We start from the raw sequence: 18,576 nt of genomic DNA, 5'->3' as shown, positions 1-18,576 counted from the left end.
CTTGGATGGGTACTGCTGCCACCACCAAGTGAGTTAGACAAAGATTCAGGAAAAGGACCACTTGGAGTTCCTATTCCCTAAAATATCCCCCCTCCCAAGCTCCTTCACCGCCTTTCCTGGGGAGGCTTGAAAATAATATACCAACCAGTTAGGTAAACCAGATTATTAAAAAAACAAAACCAAAACAGAACTTTATTATAAAGGAAAAAAAATAATAGAAGCACCTCTGTAAAATCAGGATGGAAGGTAACTTTACAGGGTAATCAGATTCAAAACACAGAGGATTCCCCTCTAGGCAAAACTTTAAAGTTACAAAAAACAGGGATAAACCTCCCTCTTAGCACAGGGAAAATTCACAAGCTAAAAACAAAAAATAATCTAACATGCCTTGCCTTATTTACTTACTCTTTTTGCAATATTCAGACTAATTTTAGAATGATTTTAGAAGAAGGAGTTTTCTGCTCTGATGCTTCTCTGCTTCCCCAGAGAACACACAAACAAAGAGCAGAAACAAAGCCTTCCCTCTGCCCAGATTTGAAAGTATCTTCTTTCCCCATTGGTCCTTTTGGTCAGGTGCCAACCAGGTTATTTGAGCTTCTTAATTCCTTACAGGTAAGGAGGAATTCTAGGCTACCCTTAGCTGTACAGTTATACACCACCTTTGTCAGGAGATCTTTTTGAAGAGGGCTTCTAAAGGTGTCTACAAACCCCAAACTGAGCATAGATAGAAGGGGGAGGAGAGCCTCTCCTGTTACAGACCACACCTCCATACAGCTGCCAAGCAAGGAGGCAGGCACCCACAGCTGCAGCCAATAGAGGAAAGGAGGCCTGCTCTAAAGGAGAGTGTTCAGCAAAGGAAGAGAAGGCAGAAATGTTCGGGACAGCAAAGACTGGATTTGCACTTTGGTTTGGGCTACAGACTAGTTAACAGTGGATTCCACTTTCTGTGGATCAGGGCAAATCTAGCTTCTTCCTACCCAGTGACATAGATTAAGTAATCTTCCCTCCTATTTACACTTACTCTATTTCTGAGTCTCGTTGGTTCCATCTCCACATGATCCTTCTGATCTTGCCAGGCACTGCTAAAGATTACAATATCATCAATGCTGGCCTGAGCAAAGTCCTATAACCTGACTAATATTTGATTAACCAGCCTCTGAAATGTATCTCCTGCATTAATTAATCCAAAAGGTAACACTTTAAACTCAAAGCATTGAATTAGTAATGAAAGTGGATTATTTTTTTGTGCTTCACTGTCTAAGGGGATTTCTAATACACTTTTATTAAATCCAGGGTGCTTAGGAACTTTGCACTACCTAAAGCATCTAGCACGTAATTGATTCTGGACATAAGGTATGCATCAGGTACTGTGCCAATGTTAAGCTTTCTGTAATTAATACAAAATCTTATGGCCCTATCCTTTTTGGAGACCATAGCTACTGGAGAAACCCTGGGATTGTTTTGACTCTGTAATCATTCTCATGTCCAGCATGCTTGCTATTTCCTTACAAACTTGCTGCATCATTTTATCAGTTATTTGGTGTGCTTTGCTGGGTGCAAAGGCTGTAAGCCGGAAATCTTACAGACCATTTAGGATCATTTTGTGAGCCTGACCTGCTGGAAAATATCTAAGGGTGACTTTTCAGCACAGCCGTAATCTCTCTCTTCAGTCCAGGTTAATATTTCATATAAATCCATGCTCTCTATGAGGGTATCATTATGACATTCAGTCATCAAATCAATAGAAGGGGCTGTCTCTGTCCTCTGCACAGCATATCCTGTTTACAATGGCTTTCCCCTCTGCTTCAGTGCCACCCTCCCAGGAGTCCCTTAAGCAATCCAGGAGACTTCTGACCTTTCTCCCATAGAGGATGCCAAATGGGGCAAAACTGGTGGACTCTTGGAGCACCTCCCAATAAGCAAACAACAGATAGGGTAACATTATATCCCAGTCACTTCCCCTCTTGCTTGCATGCATTCTCAGCAGAAATGTTAGGGTCCAATTGAACCTCTCAACTAATCTATTTCTTTCTGGGTGATATGGGGCAGATTTTACCCTCCACAACTCACCGAATAGCTGAAATGTGAAATTTGACCCATGATCTGATAAGATCTCCTTTGGAAAACCTACCGTGCTGAATATAGAAAAAGGTGCTTTAACAACTATTTCTGCTTCCACGTTTGACAGAGAAACTGCTTCTGGATACCTGGTGGCAAAATCCACCACCTCTAATATAAATCTTTTTCCTCTTTGGGCTGGCCTGGGCAATGGCCTATGATGTCCATAGCAACCCTGATAAATGCTTTCTTGACTAACAGAAAAGGATATAAAGGCGCCTTGCAGAGACCTACATGCTTTTTTTGCTTTTGATATAAGTTACAAGGCTTGCAGTATTCCTTTACCTCATTTTGAATATTGGGCCAACATAAATCTTTCTTTAGCCTTTCATATGCCCTCTTCATTCCCAAGTGACCAGCAAAAGGGCTAGCATCATTAACTCAGCATGAAGCGTCTGTTCTTCCAAACCAGGACCTCCATGTAAATCCTTCCCTCTTCTATAAAGAACCTCCCCTTGTGATATCTTTCTCTGGGGCATTACAAGGGTAGCATCCCTTATGCTCTCCAAGGAGGTGTCTGCACTTTGTTCTGAAGCAAACTCCATTTGGCTTTTGCTTGCACTGAGAGCTGTCTCAAGTAAGGGGGCCACTGCCTCCTTCGTCTCTTATTGCCACTTTTCTGTTTCTCCTCTCCTCTTGCAGCTGCCTCTTCCTGCCCAGACCTTACTTCTGGGAAGTTTGGAACATATTCCCTCTTGCTATGGGTCACAATGCTAACAGCTCTGGGGAGTGATGTCATTTCCCATCAATATATCACATGATAAATTCTTAAGAATTTCCACATTCAAAGTACCCCTTAAATCTTCCAACTCTAATTCAATGCTGCCTGAAAGCACCATGGTTCAAAATTGCCCCAAGCAAAAGAGTTTTACCTCTTCCCTTGGGAGCATATCAATCTCTTTAATCACCTTTCTCTTGACTAGAGATCTGCACATCAGTGTGTCTCCACCCCAGGCACACTTTACCATTTACCTTGGCCTCTTTGATAAATTCTACCTCCAGGAGGTCAACTAAGCCCTCTCTGCCATCACTGAAGTCTCTGACTCAAGGTTAGCTACATTAACCTTGATGGATAGAGTATTATATTTGCACACCCCATATCTAGGACATTGTTTCTTCACGTGGTCAAGGGACCCACATAATACGCACTTTCTTGGGCCCTCCCCTGGGGCTGCAGTCTGATAATTAGGGTTACCAGTAGGGAATTGGTATTGGGGTGGTGTGCTCTTAGTCCCCCCCCTTCCTCCTTTTCCCCAAGAACAGACCAGGGACCCCCTTTTCTGTCAAGATTTTTCTCTTCCCTTTGGGACCTGCACTCTATGAATGGTCTCGCTTGCAGGTATAAGTCAGTGATATCAACTGCCTCTTCCACAGTTGTGAGGACTTTTCCTACACTGTTGTTCTCACCTCATCAGAGCAGAAATCAAAGAACTGCTCCCGGAGCAAACAGATCTACCAACTTGTCATAGTTTTCTGCTTCTTTACTTTTTATCCATTTTCTCAAATAATCCCCCATTTTATAAACCTATTTTCCTGTGACTAATCAAGTTTTTTTTTTAAGTTTCTAAATGTCAGGCAATATGCCTCTGAAATAATTTGAAACCTTTTTAGCACAGACCCCTTAAACAGATCACACAACATAGCATAATTTATATGCATGTCATTAAACACTTGTAAAGTTTTACCAGTCAGTTTTGAAGTAAGACAGTCATTCTCTGGTCATCAGGGATTTTGTATATCCTGCATATGCTTTTAAAGGTGGTCAGATATTCATTGATGCAATACATCTCGCTTTCTTGGGCTTCTGCCACCGCTTTCACTCCTCTGATTCAAGATTTTATTTTTCTTCAGGCTTTGCACTTTCAGTCTTCCAGCTCCAGTAATCCTAAATAGGCCTCCTCTTGTGCTGCTTTCTCTGCCTCCCACTTTTTACTTCTCCGCTAGCATCTCCCTTTCCTGGGCTTTCTCTTTTGCTTCCTGCTCTCTATCTCTCTCCACAATTTCCAGATTCTGGAGCTGAATTCTGCCCAACTCTAACTGCATGGCTGAAGCATTGGAATCTATACCAGGCTAGTTTCCTGAGCCTGCATCCTCTTCAGCCTCAGATACTTTCAGTAGATTAAACAGTTTTTTTCCTGATGCTCATCATAGTCTATGAGTAACGCTCTGATCCCCTCTCCCATTTCCCCTGAAGTTTCCAAGCCACAGTCTATATAGTTTTTCCAAAAGCAATTTAGTATATTTAGCACGTCTCCAGCTTACTCATCCTGTCCTGTCCTTGTTTTATTCCCTTACCCAAAATAAACGTAAAATAACAAATCATAATCTTTTTCTTTACCTGTTTCCAGCCTTCTCACTTTTGAATCTATATCTATCTTATCGGGTATATAAGTTCCTGGAGTGTGACCCTTGGTTAACCAGCAAATGGGGTTCAGGTACTGCAAACGCCACTATGACACTTCCAAGGGGTACCCACTCTTGTGAGGCACTGCACTACCACCTGCCCTTAGTGTGAGGAAGCCTTCTCTGTATCTCCTGGGGGTCAACTCCCCAACTCCACCAGCCATGGGCAACACAAGCCCTTCCCTCTAGGCCTATTCAGGCGCCACTGTCCCGCTACAGGTTAACAATAGGTACACACCAACCCCCAAGCCCTCCAAGGGTCTCCCTGGAATGTCCACTGGACACTAACGGTATTGACAGATTCATTCTTTCCAAAGAAAATGTACACCGTAGCTTACCAGTTCCACCTCAGCTCACCACTCCACTTAACATGCTGCACTTAGATATGTTTATAATGAAATCAAACATAGGGTTATTTAACAAAACATAGAGATTCAAGTAATAGCAAGTAGAAATAATGGAAACAGTTACATATAAAATCATAACATGCATTCTAGAGCCTAGACTTAATTAACAAGGTACAGTCATGTCAAATAAAGTAGTGCTCACCAGTGCTTTACAGCCAGGCTGGCTGTAACTCTCTTTTCAGGAGTCAACCATGCTGTCAGCATGCTTCCTCAGTAGGTTGCCAGGTGTCCAGTGTTTGACCAGAACACCTGATTGAAAACCAACCCTGGCAGTTACATACTATTGTTTCTTACCTCAGGAGGTCCACTCTTCAAAGACTTACCTTGTGGTTCCTTTGTCTCTGTAAATCTTCTGGCCCACACCTGTCCCAGCCTATAAACATAGCCAGTCTCCACAGATGTCCATTGTTCTGTGTGCTGACTGAGTTAGCCCTGATGCTTACCTCAATTTAGGTGACAAACGTTACTTCAACAATTTTGGAATGTAATATTTTGCATATCTCAAACTATTTCTTGTACAAACATCTTGCAATAATTATGATGACCAGTGGACCTCTGGCTTGTGATAGAAACATCACATGCCACCCTTTGGTGAACTATTATGTAGATATCAGACCCCGGGAATCCCTGTAAAACTCTATGTATGCATCAACTGTGAATCAGGGACTTCTATCTGCCAACTGGCAGAGGGCACAATATTGTTCTGCTGGAGCTCACATATTAGGACTAAAAAGATGGATTAAGCTATACACAGAAATTGGTCTGGCCTAGTCAAAACTGAGGAACAAATCATAATATCTAATATTCAGCAATAAAATGAGTGTCCTTACTTAAGTTATAAGGGTTTGGGCATACAGATTTAGGCACCGGTGTGACTGGGTTAATTCTATTTAAGTCAGTGGAACTATACTAGATTATAACTACTGAAATCAGAATCAGGCCTGTGAATTTTCCCTGTTGAATAATATCAAATGGCAAAATTTTTCTTTTATTGTAAAGCATGAACAAATTTAAAATGGAATTGTGCAAACTTTTGCAATAATTCTAAACTTTATTCTTTGGTTACAAAGACTCTAAACCTATACAGCTTTTTCAGGTGGTTTGAAATTTTATCAAGTAGCATTTTTCCCTGAAGGCCTATGACTTATTACAATAACCTGACTGTAGAACTGAAATGGATGTCAGAACTATTTGGATATAATGTAGGATATTCTGTTCTCACAAGATTAGAATGAGAAATTAGGTCTGCCACAGAGATAATTTTCGTTGTCTTAAAGCACGGTTTCATATCATATCAAATGTTCCTAGCCAATGACTTGCCTTAGGCGTCTTGTTCATTAACTGTGCTCCAAAACTAATTTCTCTGATAGAATTTTCATTGCAAACTGCTACATATTTATCCTTTAGATTTAGGAAATTATTCTTGGAGAAAATAAAAACATTTGGGGAATCTAGACTTTCATGAAGCAAAATGTTGAGTGAACTTTAATTGATGTTTTTAAAAATTCACTAAATTTAAGGAAGATTCCTGCAGTTTGCAAAATTGGCAAATATAACTCCATGGTGGGGGGGCAAAAATTCAAACCAAGAAATCACAGAGCAGTGTATTTAAGACTGTATGATCACAAGGGTGAAAAATCTAGGTTTGACATTCTGATCCTATTAAAGTTAATGGAAATTTTGCCATTGACTTCAATATGATTAGGATTTCATCCTTGGAAACTCCCTGAATGGAACTGGCCTGAGAGAACTAGGAAAGAACAATTTTGAAAGATATTTTATGTAGGATTCAGTCAGTGGGAGATCAAGCACATGGGTGCATTGAAGGCCAGACTCCTTTACCTTTTCTCACAATGAGTAGTAACTTACTTCAGTTAGTTCCATAGATTGCAATGAGACTGCTTGTGAATTAAGTTACTATTGCTCCACATGAGCAAGGCTAGAGGATATCTAAATGGCCTATGCAAATAAATGCTCTTGCGAAAAGGAAGGATGCTTTTTTAAAAAAATCTGGTCCTAAATCTCAATCTAAATTAGGAGTTTAGAAACTAAGGGTCAAATTCTGATCTCCTTCACATGAATACAAATCAGCAGTTTACTCCACTGAGGTTAATGGAGTTACTTCTGATTTACACTGGTGTACATAAGATGAGAATTTTGCCCAATAAATGTATAATAATCCTATTATATAGTTTGTTCTCACAGTAGGATTTATGGCACAATGAAGACCTCTTTATTAATACTAAGCCATGATTTTATAAATGCTTTGAAATAAGAATATAAAAATCGCATTTGGATTATTATATCTGTTTATTCCATTTGATATGAAAATTCGTAGATATGACTTCCAAAATGTACAAATAAAGATTTAAATATTGTTGGAGGAAACATTACAGATGTTTTTAATTATGTAATCTTTACACACACTTATTTCTTAATGGAAACCACTGCATGGGTCTGCGCCACTTCTTAATATGCTATTTCTATAAATACTTTATGCTCATAGAAGCAAGCAGAATTATATGTAATAGTGAAGAACATGTAAAAAGTATTACTGAGGTTCTAAATACTGCTTTCTACAAGGTAACCCTGCTATTTGGGTTCACTACGTAAACAGGAATGAACTCCTTCAGAGCACTAAAATATTGGTCCCTTTTGGTGTGTTAACCATTAATTTAAAACGGCTGCTCATATGATTGTGGTAATGCCATTTCAGCTAGTTTCTAAACATAACAAATAATGATATTCATTTTTCTCAGATTTTATTCTCAGGAAATCAATGAGTAGAATACTTTGGAAAAATAAGTTTCCTAGGTCTTGTAAACCCAGTTCTATTGCTAAAAGGGTATACATATTTAAAAGGTAAAAATAAATACCATTGTAATCCAATGTTTGCATAAAAGTTTCTTAAAATTATTTTCTCTGGGTAAACCAACTATAAGATGATAGTCCTAAAGCAGTTTTCTCATTTATAGGTTCTCTCTTTGTTATTTTGAAGTTTCATTCAAATCCTATTGAAGAACAAATTATCTTCCTTTACATAGAGTTAAAGGTAAGAAAGTTTCCAGGTAATTAAGATAATGCTAAATTTTATGTCTTATCTAATAGTCAAAGACATTCAAGATCCAATGGCCTCCTTTGTCACTCTGTATTTCTTTGAAGAAGCTGGTCCAGTAGTTGCTAGAGGGTAAAAATAAGAACAAACCCTTAGGTCACAATTTGAATGCATGGTTGGGACATATAGCAGAAGCCATAGTCACCACTATAATTAAGAGTTGCATTAACAGTTTCCATTCTAACCTACTGAATTCAGTCACTCTAAACTTTCTGAAACTTTCACCCTTCAGCCACATATGTTCCTGGTTTGGTCTCTCCTCAACAGGGTGTGTGTGTGTGTAAAACTGTTGATATTTGAGTATGACAGCAGTGAATAAACAATTATAAAAAAATTATTGTGACTCCATGTTTGAAAAGTTCTAATGTCAAAATAGTTAGGGGTAGAGAACTGAAAGATACAACTGTGCACGTCATCTGTACTAACCATCTTATCTCTGGTTCTCCCATTGCACCATGTCCACATGCAGCAATTCCCACAAACATTTTAGGACTTTTAGAGTGTTGCATCTATCTATCCCACAGTTCCCTGGAACAGGTTGGGATGTCTATGGCATATAATCTCTATTTGCACCTGCTGATATTTTTTCATTTCTTCCATTGGATACTTGATCTCTATGCAGGACAGAGGCATCATATGAACCATGAGGCTATACCCTGTTAAATCCTTGCTTTTGCAAATTCATGGCAGAGAGTCACCAGTTTCCCCATAAACACCTGCCAGAGCAACTCTGGATCTGGAGGTTTGGGGATAATGAACTCTGACATCTTTGACTAGTGGCTCTTGAGGAGGTAAGGAGTTTGGATTCATTATTTCATAAATTTACTCATTTTTATTATCATTTAACATGTATATTGCATTGTTTTAGTTTGTTTTCTCTTCCTCTTTTCGCTTTGTTTTGTAACTGCACTAATTTCTCCTCCTCTCTTGCATTTCCTTCTACTAGCCAGAGATGGGAGCCAGATGCCCTGGACCTGGGTGTAGAGACAGGGTTTCCCTTTGAGCCCACCATCCAGGGGAGTAAAGGGTGTGACCAGTAGTATTGGAATACAGTGGTGAAATGGAATGGTCCAGTGGTTAGGGAACTGGCATGGGACTGAGACCCAGATTCACATCCAAGTGTGACCTTGGGCAAGTCACTTAAACCCAGGTCTTCAAAATGTATTTAGAAGCCTAACTCCCATTGATTTCTCCTTTGAGGATCTGGGTCTTAGTCTCTCGGGTAATGTTTATCTACACTGCAGTAAAACACCTGTGACTGTCCTGTATCAGCTGACTCGGGTTTTGGCTGCAAGGTTATAAAACTACAATGTAAATGTTCAGGCTCAGGGTGGAGCCTGGGCTCCTGGACCCACCCCTCACAGGGTCTCTGAGCCCAAACATCTACACTACAATTTTATAGGCCTGTAGCCTGAGCTGTACAAGCCTGAGGCAAGTGACATGGGCCTGCCATGTGTGTTTTGTTGCAGTGTAGACGTAACCACTGTGCTTCCATTCCCAGTCTGTATAATGGAAATAATAGCACTTCCCTACCTCACAAAAGTGTTATGAGGATAAATACATTAAAGATTATGAGGTGCTCACTATAGAAATGCATAAGATAGATAGGTAAGTGGGGTTTCTTGGAGGTTATGGGACCAGAGGTATGATTTTAATGCAATAGGGCACAGTTATAACCAAATTATGCCTATTCACAATGGAACCATTACCTTTTTGAAGACCTCCACCCGTAGTCTGTTGCTCTGTATGATTATTCGTTTCTGTTTTTCTTCTTCTTTCTTTTTCACTTCAGGCAAGTTGTTATAAATCCTGGCATAAATTCAGAATATAAAGTTATGATCATTCTACAGTGTCACTACTAACTTAATTTTCTAAAGTGGAAAAAATTCTTCTAGGTGATCACTGGTGGTATTATGCATTTGTAAATATCTGAATTTGATTTCATACAGGTATCTATTAGCAATAACACTGGTATCACAATGATAGATTTTGAACTGAGAAACTTGAGAAATGGTCTTCATTCTGAAATGATTAACTGTAAGTAGAGGGCCAGGTTACCTCAGTTATGTCTGTGCAGTTCTGGAGTAATTTCACTGAGCTCAGTGGAGATAATCTAGATTTATAGCAGTGTAACTGAGACAAGAATCTGTCCCATAAGCTTTTTGTAGGTATATCACAATACAGATTCCAAGCAATAACATTCAGTGATTGCTCAAAAATATGTAAGAAAAATAAAATGATAATTATATTAACTGATAAGATTTTTCTCACTGTCACTGTGACCCTTTCACCAGAAAACAAAATTGTCAATTCTTAATGTAATTGCAGTTCTTGGTTACAATCATAAAAGTAACTTTGGGTCTGATCTTTTTCCCACTGCAGTCAATGGCAAAATTCCCACTGACTCAAGTGGGAGCAGGATTAGGCTCTCTGTAACAAATATCTTCCTACTCAACAGTTCTGCTCTTTGTGTGTATTCTGATCTAAATCACAAGTATTCGGACTTAATTAGTTTAGTGGACTATAAAACTTTCCTTTCCCCCCAACCTATTTTGCACTACAGAGTCCATATAGCAGCCTATTCTGACTTATGCATTATGAGAAGTGTTTTATTTTTAAGGACAGTAGGACAGTTTTTGATCTCTGAGCCATTAGGGTACATTCAAAAAAAAATCCTTGACATCCCTTTTTGCATTTATTGATGTTGTAAATGACTATATAAGGTGCAAGGCAATGGAGGATCAGACCCCAAAGTATCTAATAAATTGCAGTCTTTGCTAGGATATGTGCTGTGGTCAAGATTTTAAAAAATTAGTAACTCTGCCTTCAATTTTTGGGTGCACAACTTAACACACCTTAAAGAGGCCTAGTTTTCAGAGGACGAATAAGTGAGTACTTGGTGAAAATCAGGTCCTTTTAAGGTGCCTCAAATTGGGCCTCCAAAATCACTAGTCACTATTAAATCTTGACCTATACTCCTCTGCAGAAAAACAGTTCTCACTACTGGAGAAAAAAGATTCCTTATTCACATTCAATACTTATCTAAGAAGTTAACGTCTGCTGTTCACAAGAAAATGCACTGAATTGTTTATGGTAGATGAATAACAACAAATATGGCAGAAGATGGAGAAAGCAGCCTGCAGAATAAGAGCCCCCAAAGGAATATTCGGCAGGATGTGGTGCAAACTTCACTGTGCTTTTGGACTTTCCACACAGGTGAGATTGTGAGAAGTGAAATTATGTATTACAGAGCTGAAACTTCTCGTATATTTTGAGGGCTACAATGTATGCACAATATTACCACAAATCTCTAAAATGTTGTTAATGAATAGATTTGAAGAAATAACATTTAGTAAATTACTAAAGATCATCAGATAACATGTGAGAGCAAGTGGAGCATGATGGGCCACAAAATAAGGACAGAAGCCTCCCAAATTATACCCCTCCACAGAAGCCAGCCATAACTGCACTCCCTATGCTCTCTAAGTGCAGGGATGCTCCCTGCCATCACCCCCAGGGCACTAGATACCCAAAAAAGGGGTGTGAGGAGGCAGAACCAAGACCTACACACACTGGGCAGAAGAACTCCAGCCAGTCAGGCAGCGGCACAGACAGCTGCAGCGGCACAGGAGCTAGCAAACAGAGCTCTAAACAGGGGAGTTTGAGTGGGAGTTTGCAAGGGGCATTTGTATTGTGGTGCTTGTTTGGGGTTTGCTTTTGCTGTGGGTGGTGGTGTTTTGGTGTGGTTTGTGTTTCCCAGATTAACAGGATTTAGGTGGGAAGGCTATGACAGATACAGAGGCAGCTGAGGGAGTGACTCCTGTAGTGGAAGACACATTGAGGATGACTGGATGTGGAAGCTGTGGTATGTACATAATCCTGGAGGGGGGAACTGGTAAGAGTTTTTTCTGCATGAAATGCCATCTGATAGAGCTGATGGAGGAAAAGATCCGAGGTTTGGAGATGCAGGTGGAAAGTCTCGTTGAGTTTAGGAAGGGGTTTGAGCAGATGATGGAGCAAAGATATGAGGTATCTGAAGGGAAAAGCTCAGACTCACGGATGGAAGCAGGGCTGGGGAATTTTGAGGGGAGACTGGGTGAGGAAAGTGGTCAGTGGAAACGTGACTAAAAGAACCAGGCAGAGGAAAAGACGGGCTAGTGAAGGAGAAATAGAGCTTAGGAATAGGTTTGCAGAGTTGGAAAATGAAGAAGGGGCTCAGCAGGTACTTGTTGAAGGTGAAAGGGTAAGGAAGAAGAGAAGAGAGGCTAGTCCTATAGGAAAAGTGGAAGAGTCAAGGGAGACTACACCAAATATGAGCCCCAGGAGGATACAGGATGGGTTCAAGAGGATTATAAGAGAAAATAGGAATGGAAAGAACTTGCAGCCAGAGGGAACAGGGGAGAGACTGGAGAATAGCACCGTCACCAGGAAAAGGCAGGTCTACGTGATCGGGGACTCTTTATTGAGAAGAATAGACAGGACTGTAACTAGAGCTGATCCAGAGAATAGAAGGGTGTGCTGTCTTCCAGGTGCTAAGATACGGGATGTAGACCTGAGGTTGAAAAGGATCCTAAAGGGAGCGGGAAAGAATCCCCTAATTATCCTTCATGTGGGAACAAATGATAGGGCTAGATTCTCGCTGGAAAGTATTAAGGGAGACTATGCTAGGCTGGGGAAGACGCTTAAGGAAATTGAGGCTCAGGTGATCTTTAGAGGGATCCTGCCTGTTCCTAGAGAAGGGCAACAAAGGTGTGACAAGATTATGACTGTCAACAGATGGCTTAGGCAGTGGTGCTATAAGGAAGGCTTTGGGATGTATGGCCACTGGGAGGCATTCATGGACAGAGGACAGTTCTCTCGGGATGGACTTCATCTGAGTAGGGGAGGAAATAGACTTCTAGGATCGAGGCTGGCACAACTGATAAAGAGAGCTTTAAACTAGGAATTAGGGGGAGATGGATGGGAGATGTCCAAGAAATCTCCTCGCCAGATTTTAGCATTGAGAGGGAAGAAGACGAACTAAGAAAGGATACAGCCGTGGGTAGGAGAATGTATATAAGGAGCGAGGGCGGTGTGGATACTAGTCTAATAGGTTATACTGGCTGTAGAATGACTGTGCCTAATAGGGTACAAAATGTGAGCGAGGCCAAACAGCAAAAATTAAGATGTTTATACACCAATGCGAGGAGCCTAGGTAACAAAATGGAGGAACTAGAGCTACTGGTGCAGGAAGTGAAACCAGATATTATAGGGATAACAGAAACATGGTGGAATAGTAGTCATGACTGGACTACAGGTATTGAAGGGTATGTGCTGTTTAGGAAAGACAGAAACAAAGGTAAAGGTGGTGGAGTAGCATTATATATCAATGATGAGGTAGAATGTAAAGAAATAAGAAGCGATGCAATGGTGGATAAGACAGAGTCCGTCTGGGCAAAAATTACATTGGGGAAGAAAACTAGTAAAGCCTCTCCTACGATAGTGCTTGGGGTGTGCTATAGACTCCGGGATCTAATTTGGATATGGATAGAGCCCTTTTTAATATCTTTAATAAAGTAAATACTAATAGAAACTGCGTGATCATGGGAGACTTTAACTTCCCAGATATAGACTGGAGGACCAGTGCTAGTAATAATAATAGGGCTCAGATTTTCCTAGATGCGATAGCTGATGGATTCCTTCATCAAGTAGTTGCTGAACCGACTAGAGGGGATGCCATTTTAGATTTAATTTTGGTGAGTAGCGAGGACCTCATAGAAGAAATGGTTGTAAGGGACAATCTTGGCTCAAGTGATCATGAGCTAATTCAGTTCAAACTAAATGGAAGGATTAACAAAAATAAATCTGCAACTAAGGTTTTTGATTTCAAAAGGGCTGACTTTCAAAAATTAAGGAAATTAGTTAGGGAAGTGGATTTGCCTGAAGAACTTATGGATCTAAAGGTAGAGGAGACCTGGGATTACTTTAAATCAAAGCTGCAGAAGCTATCGGAAGCCTGTATCCCAAGAAAGGGGAAAAAATTCATAGGAAGGAGTTGTAGACCAAGCTGGATGAGCAAGCATCTTAGAGAGGTGATTAAGAAGAAGCAGAAAGCATACAGGGAGTGGAAGATGGGGGAGATCAGCAAGGAAAGCTACCTAATTGAGGTCAGAACATGTAGGGATAAAGTGAGACAGGCTAAAAGTCGAGTAGAGTTGGACCTTGCAAAGGGAATTAAAACCAATAATAAAAGGTTCTATTGCCATATAAATAAGAAGAAAACTAAGAAAGAAGAAGTGGGGCCGCTTAACACTGAGGATGGAGTGGAGGTTAAAGATAATCTAGGCATGGCCCAATATCTAAACTAATACTTTGCCTCAGTCTTTAATAAGGCTAAAGAGGATCTTAGGGATAATAGTAGCATGACAAAGGGGAATGAGGATATGGAGGTAGATATTACCATATCTGAGGTAGAAGCGAAACTGAAATAGCTTAATGGGACTAAATGGGGGGGCCCAGATAATCTTCATCCAAGAATATTAAAGGAATTGGCACCTGAAATTGCAAGCCCATTAGCAAGAATTTTTAATGAATCTGTAAACTCAGGAGTAGTACCGAATGATTGGAGAATTGCTAATATAGTTCCTATTTTTAAGAAAGGAAAAAAAAGTGATCCGGGTAACTACAGGCCAGTTAGTTTGACATCTGTAGTATGCAAGGTCCTGGAAAAAATTTTGAAGGAGAAATTATTTGAGGACATTGAAGTCAATGGTAAATGGGACAAAATACAACATGGTTTTACAAAAGGTAGATCGTGCCAAACCAACCTAATCTCCTTTCTTGAAAAGGTAACAGATTTTTTAGATAAAGGAAATGCAGTGGATCTAATTTACCTAGATTTCAGTAAGGCGTTTGATACCATGCCACATGGGGAATTATTAGTTAAATTGGAGAAGATGGGGATCAATATGAACATCAAAAGGTGGATAAGGAATTGGTTAAAGGGGAGATTGCAACGGGTCCTACTGAAAGGCGAACTGTCAGGTTGGAGGGAAGTTACCAGTGGAGTTCCTCAGGGATCGGTTTTGGGACCAATCTTATTTAATCTTTTTATTACTGACCTTGGCACAAAAAGTGGGAGTGTGCTAATAAAGTTTGCAGATGATACAAAGCTGGGAGGTATTGCCAATTCGGAGAAGGATCGGGATATTATACAGCAGGATCTGGATGACCTTGTATACTAGAGTAATAGTAATAGGATGAAATTTAATTGTGAGAAGTGTAAGGTTATGCATTTAGGGATTAATAACAAGAATTTTAGTTATAAGTTGGGGACGCATCAATTAGAAGTAACGGAAGAGGAGAAGGACCTTGGAGTATAGGTTGATCATAGGATGACTATGAGCTGCCAATGTGATATGGCTGTGAAAAAAGCTAATGCGTTTTTGGGATGCATCAGGAGAGGCATTTCCAGTAGGGATAAGGAGGTTTTAGTACCATTATACAAGGCACTGGTGAGACCTCACCTAGAATACTGTGTGCAGTTCTGGTCTCCCATGTTTAAAAAGGATGAATTCAAAGTGGAGCAGGTACAGAGAAGGGCTACTAGGATGATCCGAGGAAAGGAAAACTTGTCTTACGAAAGGAGACTCAAGGAGCTTGGCTTGTTTAGCCTAACTAAAAGAAGGTTGAGGGGAGATATGATTGCTCTCTATAAATATATCAGAGGGATAAATACAGGAGAGGGAAAGGAATTATTTCAGCTCAGCACCAATGTGGACACAAGAACAAATGGGTATAAACTGGCCACCAGGAAGTTTAAACTTGAAATCAGACGAAGGTTTTTAACCATCAGAGGAGTGAAGTTTTGGAATAGCCTTCCAAATGAAGCAGTGGGGGCAAAAGATCTATCTGGTTTTAAGATTCTACTTGATAAGTTTATGGAGGAGATGGTAGGATGGGATAATGGGATTTTGGTAAGTAATTGATCTTTAAATATTCAGGGAAAATAGGCCAAATCCCCTGAGATGGGATATTAGATACATGGGATCTGAGTTACCCAGAAAAGAATTTTCTGTAGTATCTGGCTGGTGAATCTTGCCCATATGCTCAGGGTTTAGCTGATTGCCATATTTGGGTCGGGAAGGAATTTTCCTCCAGGGCAGATTGGAGAGGCCCTGGAGGTTTTTCGCCTTCCTCTGTAGCATGGGGCATGGTTGACTTGAGGGAGGCTTCTCTGCTCCTTGAAGTCTTTAGACCATGATTTAAGGACTTCAATAGCTCAGACATGGGTGAGGTTTTTCATAGGAGTGGGTGGGTGAGATTCTGTGGCCTGCGCTGTGCAGGAGGTCGGACTAGATGATCAGAATGGTCCCTTCTGACCTTAGTATCTATGAATCTATGAATCTATAAACTGGTGTCCATCCAAGGCAATGTAAGCTGCACTCCATAAAGGGGGATAGTAGGGGGTGTGTTCTCTCTTCCCTCTCCCTCAGTGCTCATAACAGCCCCCAGAAGCATTGTTTCTCCCTGCAGGGGAGTGCCTCCTGTTGCTTCTGCTAGGACAGTACAGATCCAGACCATTCACTAAGTAGGACTACAGCCCCTATTCACTTAAGTCATTTTACGGGGAAGAACATTGTCCATGTTTGTGCATATTGCACGAGGCATGATGTACCACAAACTCAATATTATGATGCTAATTAGAAAGTACAGAGTCTTGGCACTGGATCCCAGGGAATCAGTGAATTCTAAACTGAAATGTGTTGTACCTTTTAGATCTCATGTGCATTTCCTTCTCCGAAATGAACCTTTCCTTTGGTTTGAACAGGTTATCTAATAAAAGAAACATATAGTTAATTTCTGAGGAATCTTTATTTAGCATGTTTTAATGAAACAATAACAGCACTGCTTTCCCTAAATTAATTCACATGGTGGTATTTCTGATTAAATCATTGCTGACCTACTGCCTGATCCAGCTTGCATTGAAGTCTAAGGAAAGACTCCTGATGACTTCATCTGGATTGAATCAGACCCTTAAGATGCCCGTTAGAGTGGAAAGGATGGATAAGGCCTCTTGCCACCAGTCTCATTACATGGATCATTTATTTTAAATGCATATAACTTTTGTCACTGTCACAAGCAGCAGTGCATACCTCCAATTCAAGCCATGAACCAGCTGATGATTAGTCTGGCATAAGATGACCTATTTTTCTGTTATTCTTTCCTGCCATGGGAGAGCACAAGTGATTGATTCTCCATTGCCTTGCATTTTCTGTAGCAAATTACATTTTTGCAAAGTGGGTGAGATCCTCTGCCGGTGTCAACTGATTTACACCTGCAGAAACTTGGCCCAGTGGGTGCAATTCTGATTTGACTGAATTTTACACCCACTTTGCACAGGTGTAAATAACTGCACAAGGCAGTGGAGAATCAGGCTTAGTAGTCTTTGCTGACAAGATATGAGGAGACTCACAACAACCTCAGCCAGCACTTCCTTGGCCAAGGGGCAATAATTATGGATCAAAATGGTTAGTTTGATTCCTAAGATGTTAGGTAATTTTTATATTCTTCCTTCATAAACTCTTATTAACGCAAAGTAAAGGTAGACAATTTAACCCAGACGCCTTCCCTGTTCCTGAGTCCTGCCTGTTGACAGCAACTTTAAATTCTGCCCTGTTGTACATATGTGTTACAATTTTATAATAACTCTACTATCCCCTAGGCTTTTAGTATAGGGTGGCTGAGCAGTCATCCCACTTGTATCAGGAATTGGTTCATGATTTGAGGGTGATGACCTTACATCTATTGCAGGAATGTGAAAGTGTTTTCAGCAGAAGGAGAGGAAGAACTGCTTCCTGCAATGGGAATGTATTTTAAGCATTGTATAGGAAGAGTGGATGGGTCAGGAGGAAAGGCAAACATTACACAAGACTATTATAAAAGTACAGGACACAGTAAACAAAGCAGAGTGTAATCCAAATAATTAAAATTTAAAACCCAATATTTTACAAATTATAATCAGAAAACATTGCTACATATCATTGAAAAGCTGGGTCCTCATATCATGAGTTTCTAGATCCTCAGTGGGCCCTGGACCCATGTGTTTTTTTGTTTGTTGTTTTAAAAAAAGACCATCACAGGGTATTTATTAGCAAGGTCATGGCAGGTGGATTTGATTTAAATCACTAGTCAGGAAGACTCAATTAATCATGGTTTTCTACATAAAAGTGCATTCTTGTTGGTTGTTATAACCTTAATACATATTCTTCACAACTCAGAGATAGATGTAGGTTTCATTTTTAGAAGGTGTACACTATACTTTTTTAAACAGTGATTCATTTTGAAAACTTTTTTCCAATTAGTTTTACAGCTATATCAGAAAATGAATGATTGATTGGTTATTTCATTTACCAAAGGTAATTGAAGCAGATATTTATGAAGTTATTGGGAGGTGAACTATCTCCCTCCAATTAAACAGGTTAATAATTAATATTTGGAGGATTTTCTTGCCCTGCTGTAGAAGGAGAACATCAGCAGACATTTAAATTGTTT

The 18,576-nt window shown here is 40.1% G+C and overlaps 2 protein-coding genes and 1 long non-coding RNA gene across 10 annotated transcripts in view; 1 reads left to right on the top strand and 2 right to left on the bottom strand.

Annotated features, from left to right (window-relative positions):
- Positions 1–594, bottom strand: part of ADAM12 (ADAM metallopeptidase domain 12) — a 374,238-nt gene extending 373,644 nt beyond the window's left edge. The window contains exon 1 of the mRNA XM_043518460.1: positions 406–594. The gene's annotated coding sequence lies outside the window, so the exon portion shown is untranslated. The remainder of the gene's footprint in view (positions 1–405) is intronic.
- Positions 1–11,442, top strand: part of LOC122460962 — a 36,139-nt gene extending 24,697 nt beyond the window's left edge. The window contains exons 1-4 of one of the 3 annotated variants that reach the window (XR_006282625.1): positions 758–1,191; positions 7,904–7,980; positions 8,671–8,834; positions 11,141–11,442. This is a non-coding gene — a long non-coding RNA (uncharacterized LOC122460962). Of the gene's footprint in view, positions 1–757; positions 1,192–7,903; positions 7,981–8,665; positions 8,835–11,140 lie in introns of those variants that run through there. The other 2 variants (XR_006282623.1, XR_006282624.1) reach the window with 2 other exon arrangements.
- The window catches only part of C7H10orf90 (chromosome 7 C10orf90 homolog), a 198,498-nt gene continuing 187,143 nt past the window's right edge, over positions 7,222–18,576 (bottom strand). For 4 of the 6 annotated variants that reach the window (XM_043518465.1, XM_043518463.1, XM_043518464.1 and 1 more), the window contains 3 exons: positions 16,794–16,857; positions 9,753–9,852; positions 7,230–8,108 (listed from right to left, as the gene is read on the bottom strand). In XM_043518465.1, coding sequence (XP_043374400.1) covers positions 8,070–8,108; positions 9,753–9,852; positions 16,794–16,857 — 203 coding nt within the window. In that variant the 3' untranslated portion in view covers positions 7,230–8,069. Of the gene's footprint in view, positions 8,109–9,752; positions 9,853–16,793; positions 16,858–18,576 lie in introns of those variants that run through there. The other 2 variants (XM_038410592.2, XM_043518462.1) reach the window with 2 other exon arrangements.

This window comes from Dermochelys coriacea, chromosome 7 (assembly GCF_009764565.3).
Source record: "Dermochelys coriacea isolate rDerCor1 chromosome 7, rDerCor1.pri.v4, whole genome shotgun sequence".
Taxonomy (NCBI): domain Eukaryota; kingdom Metazoa; phylum Chordata; order Testudines; family Dermochelyidae; genus Dermochelys; species Dermochelys coriacea.
Note: the sequence above shows the minus strand (reverse complement) of the source record. Positions and strands in the feature narration are given on the sequence as shown.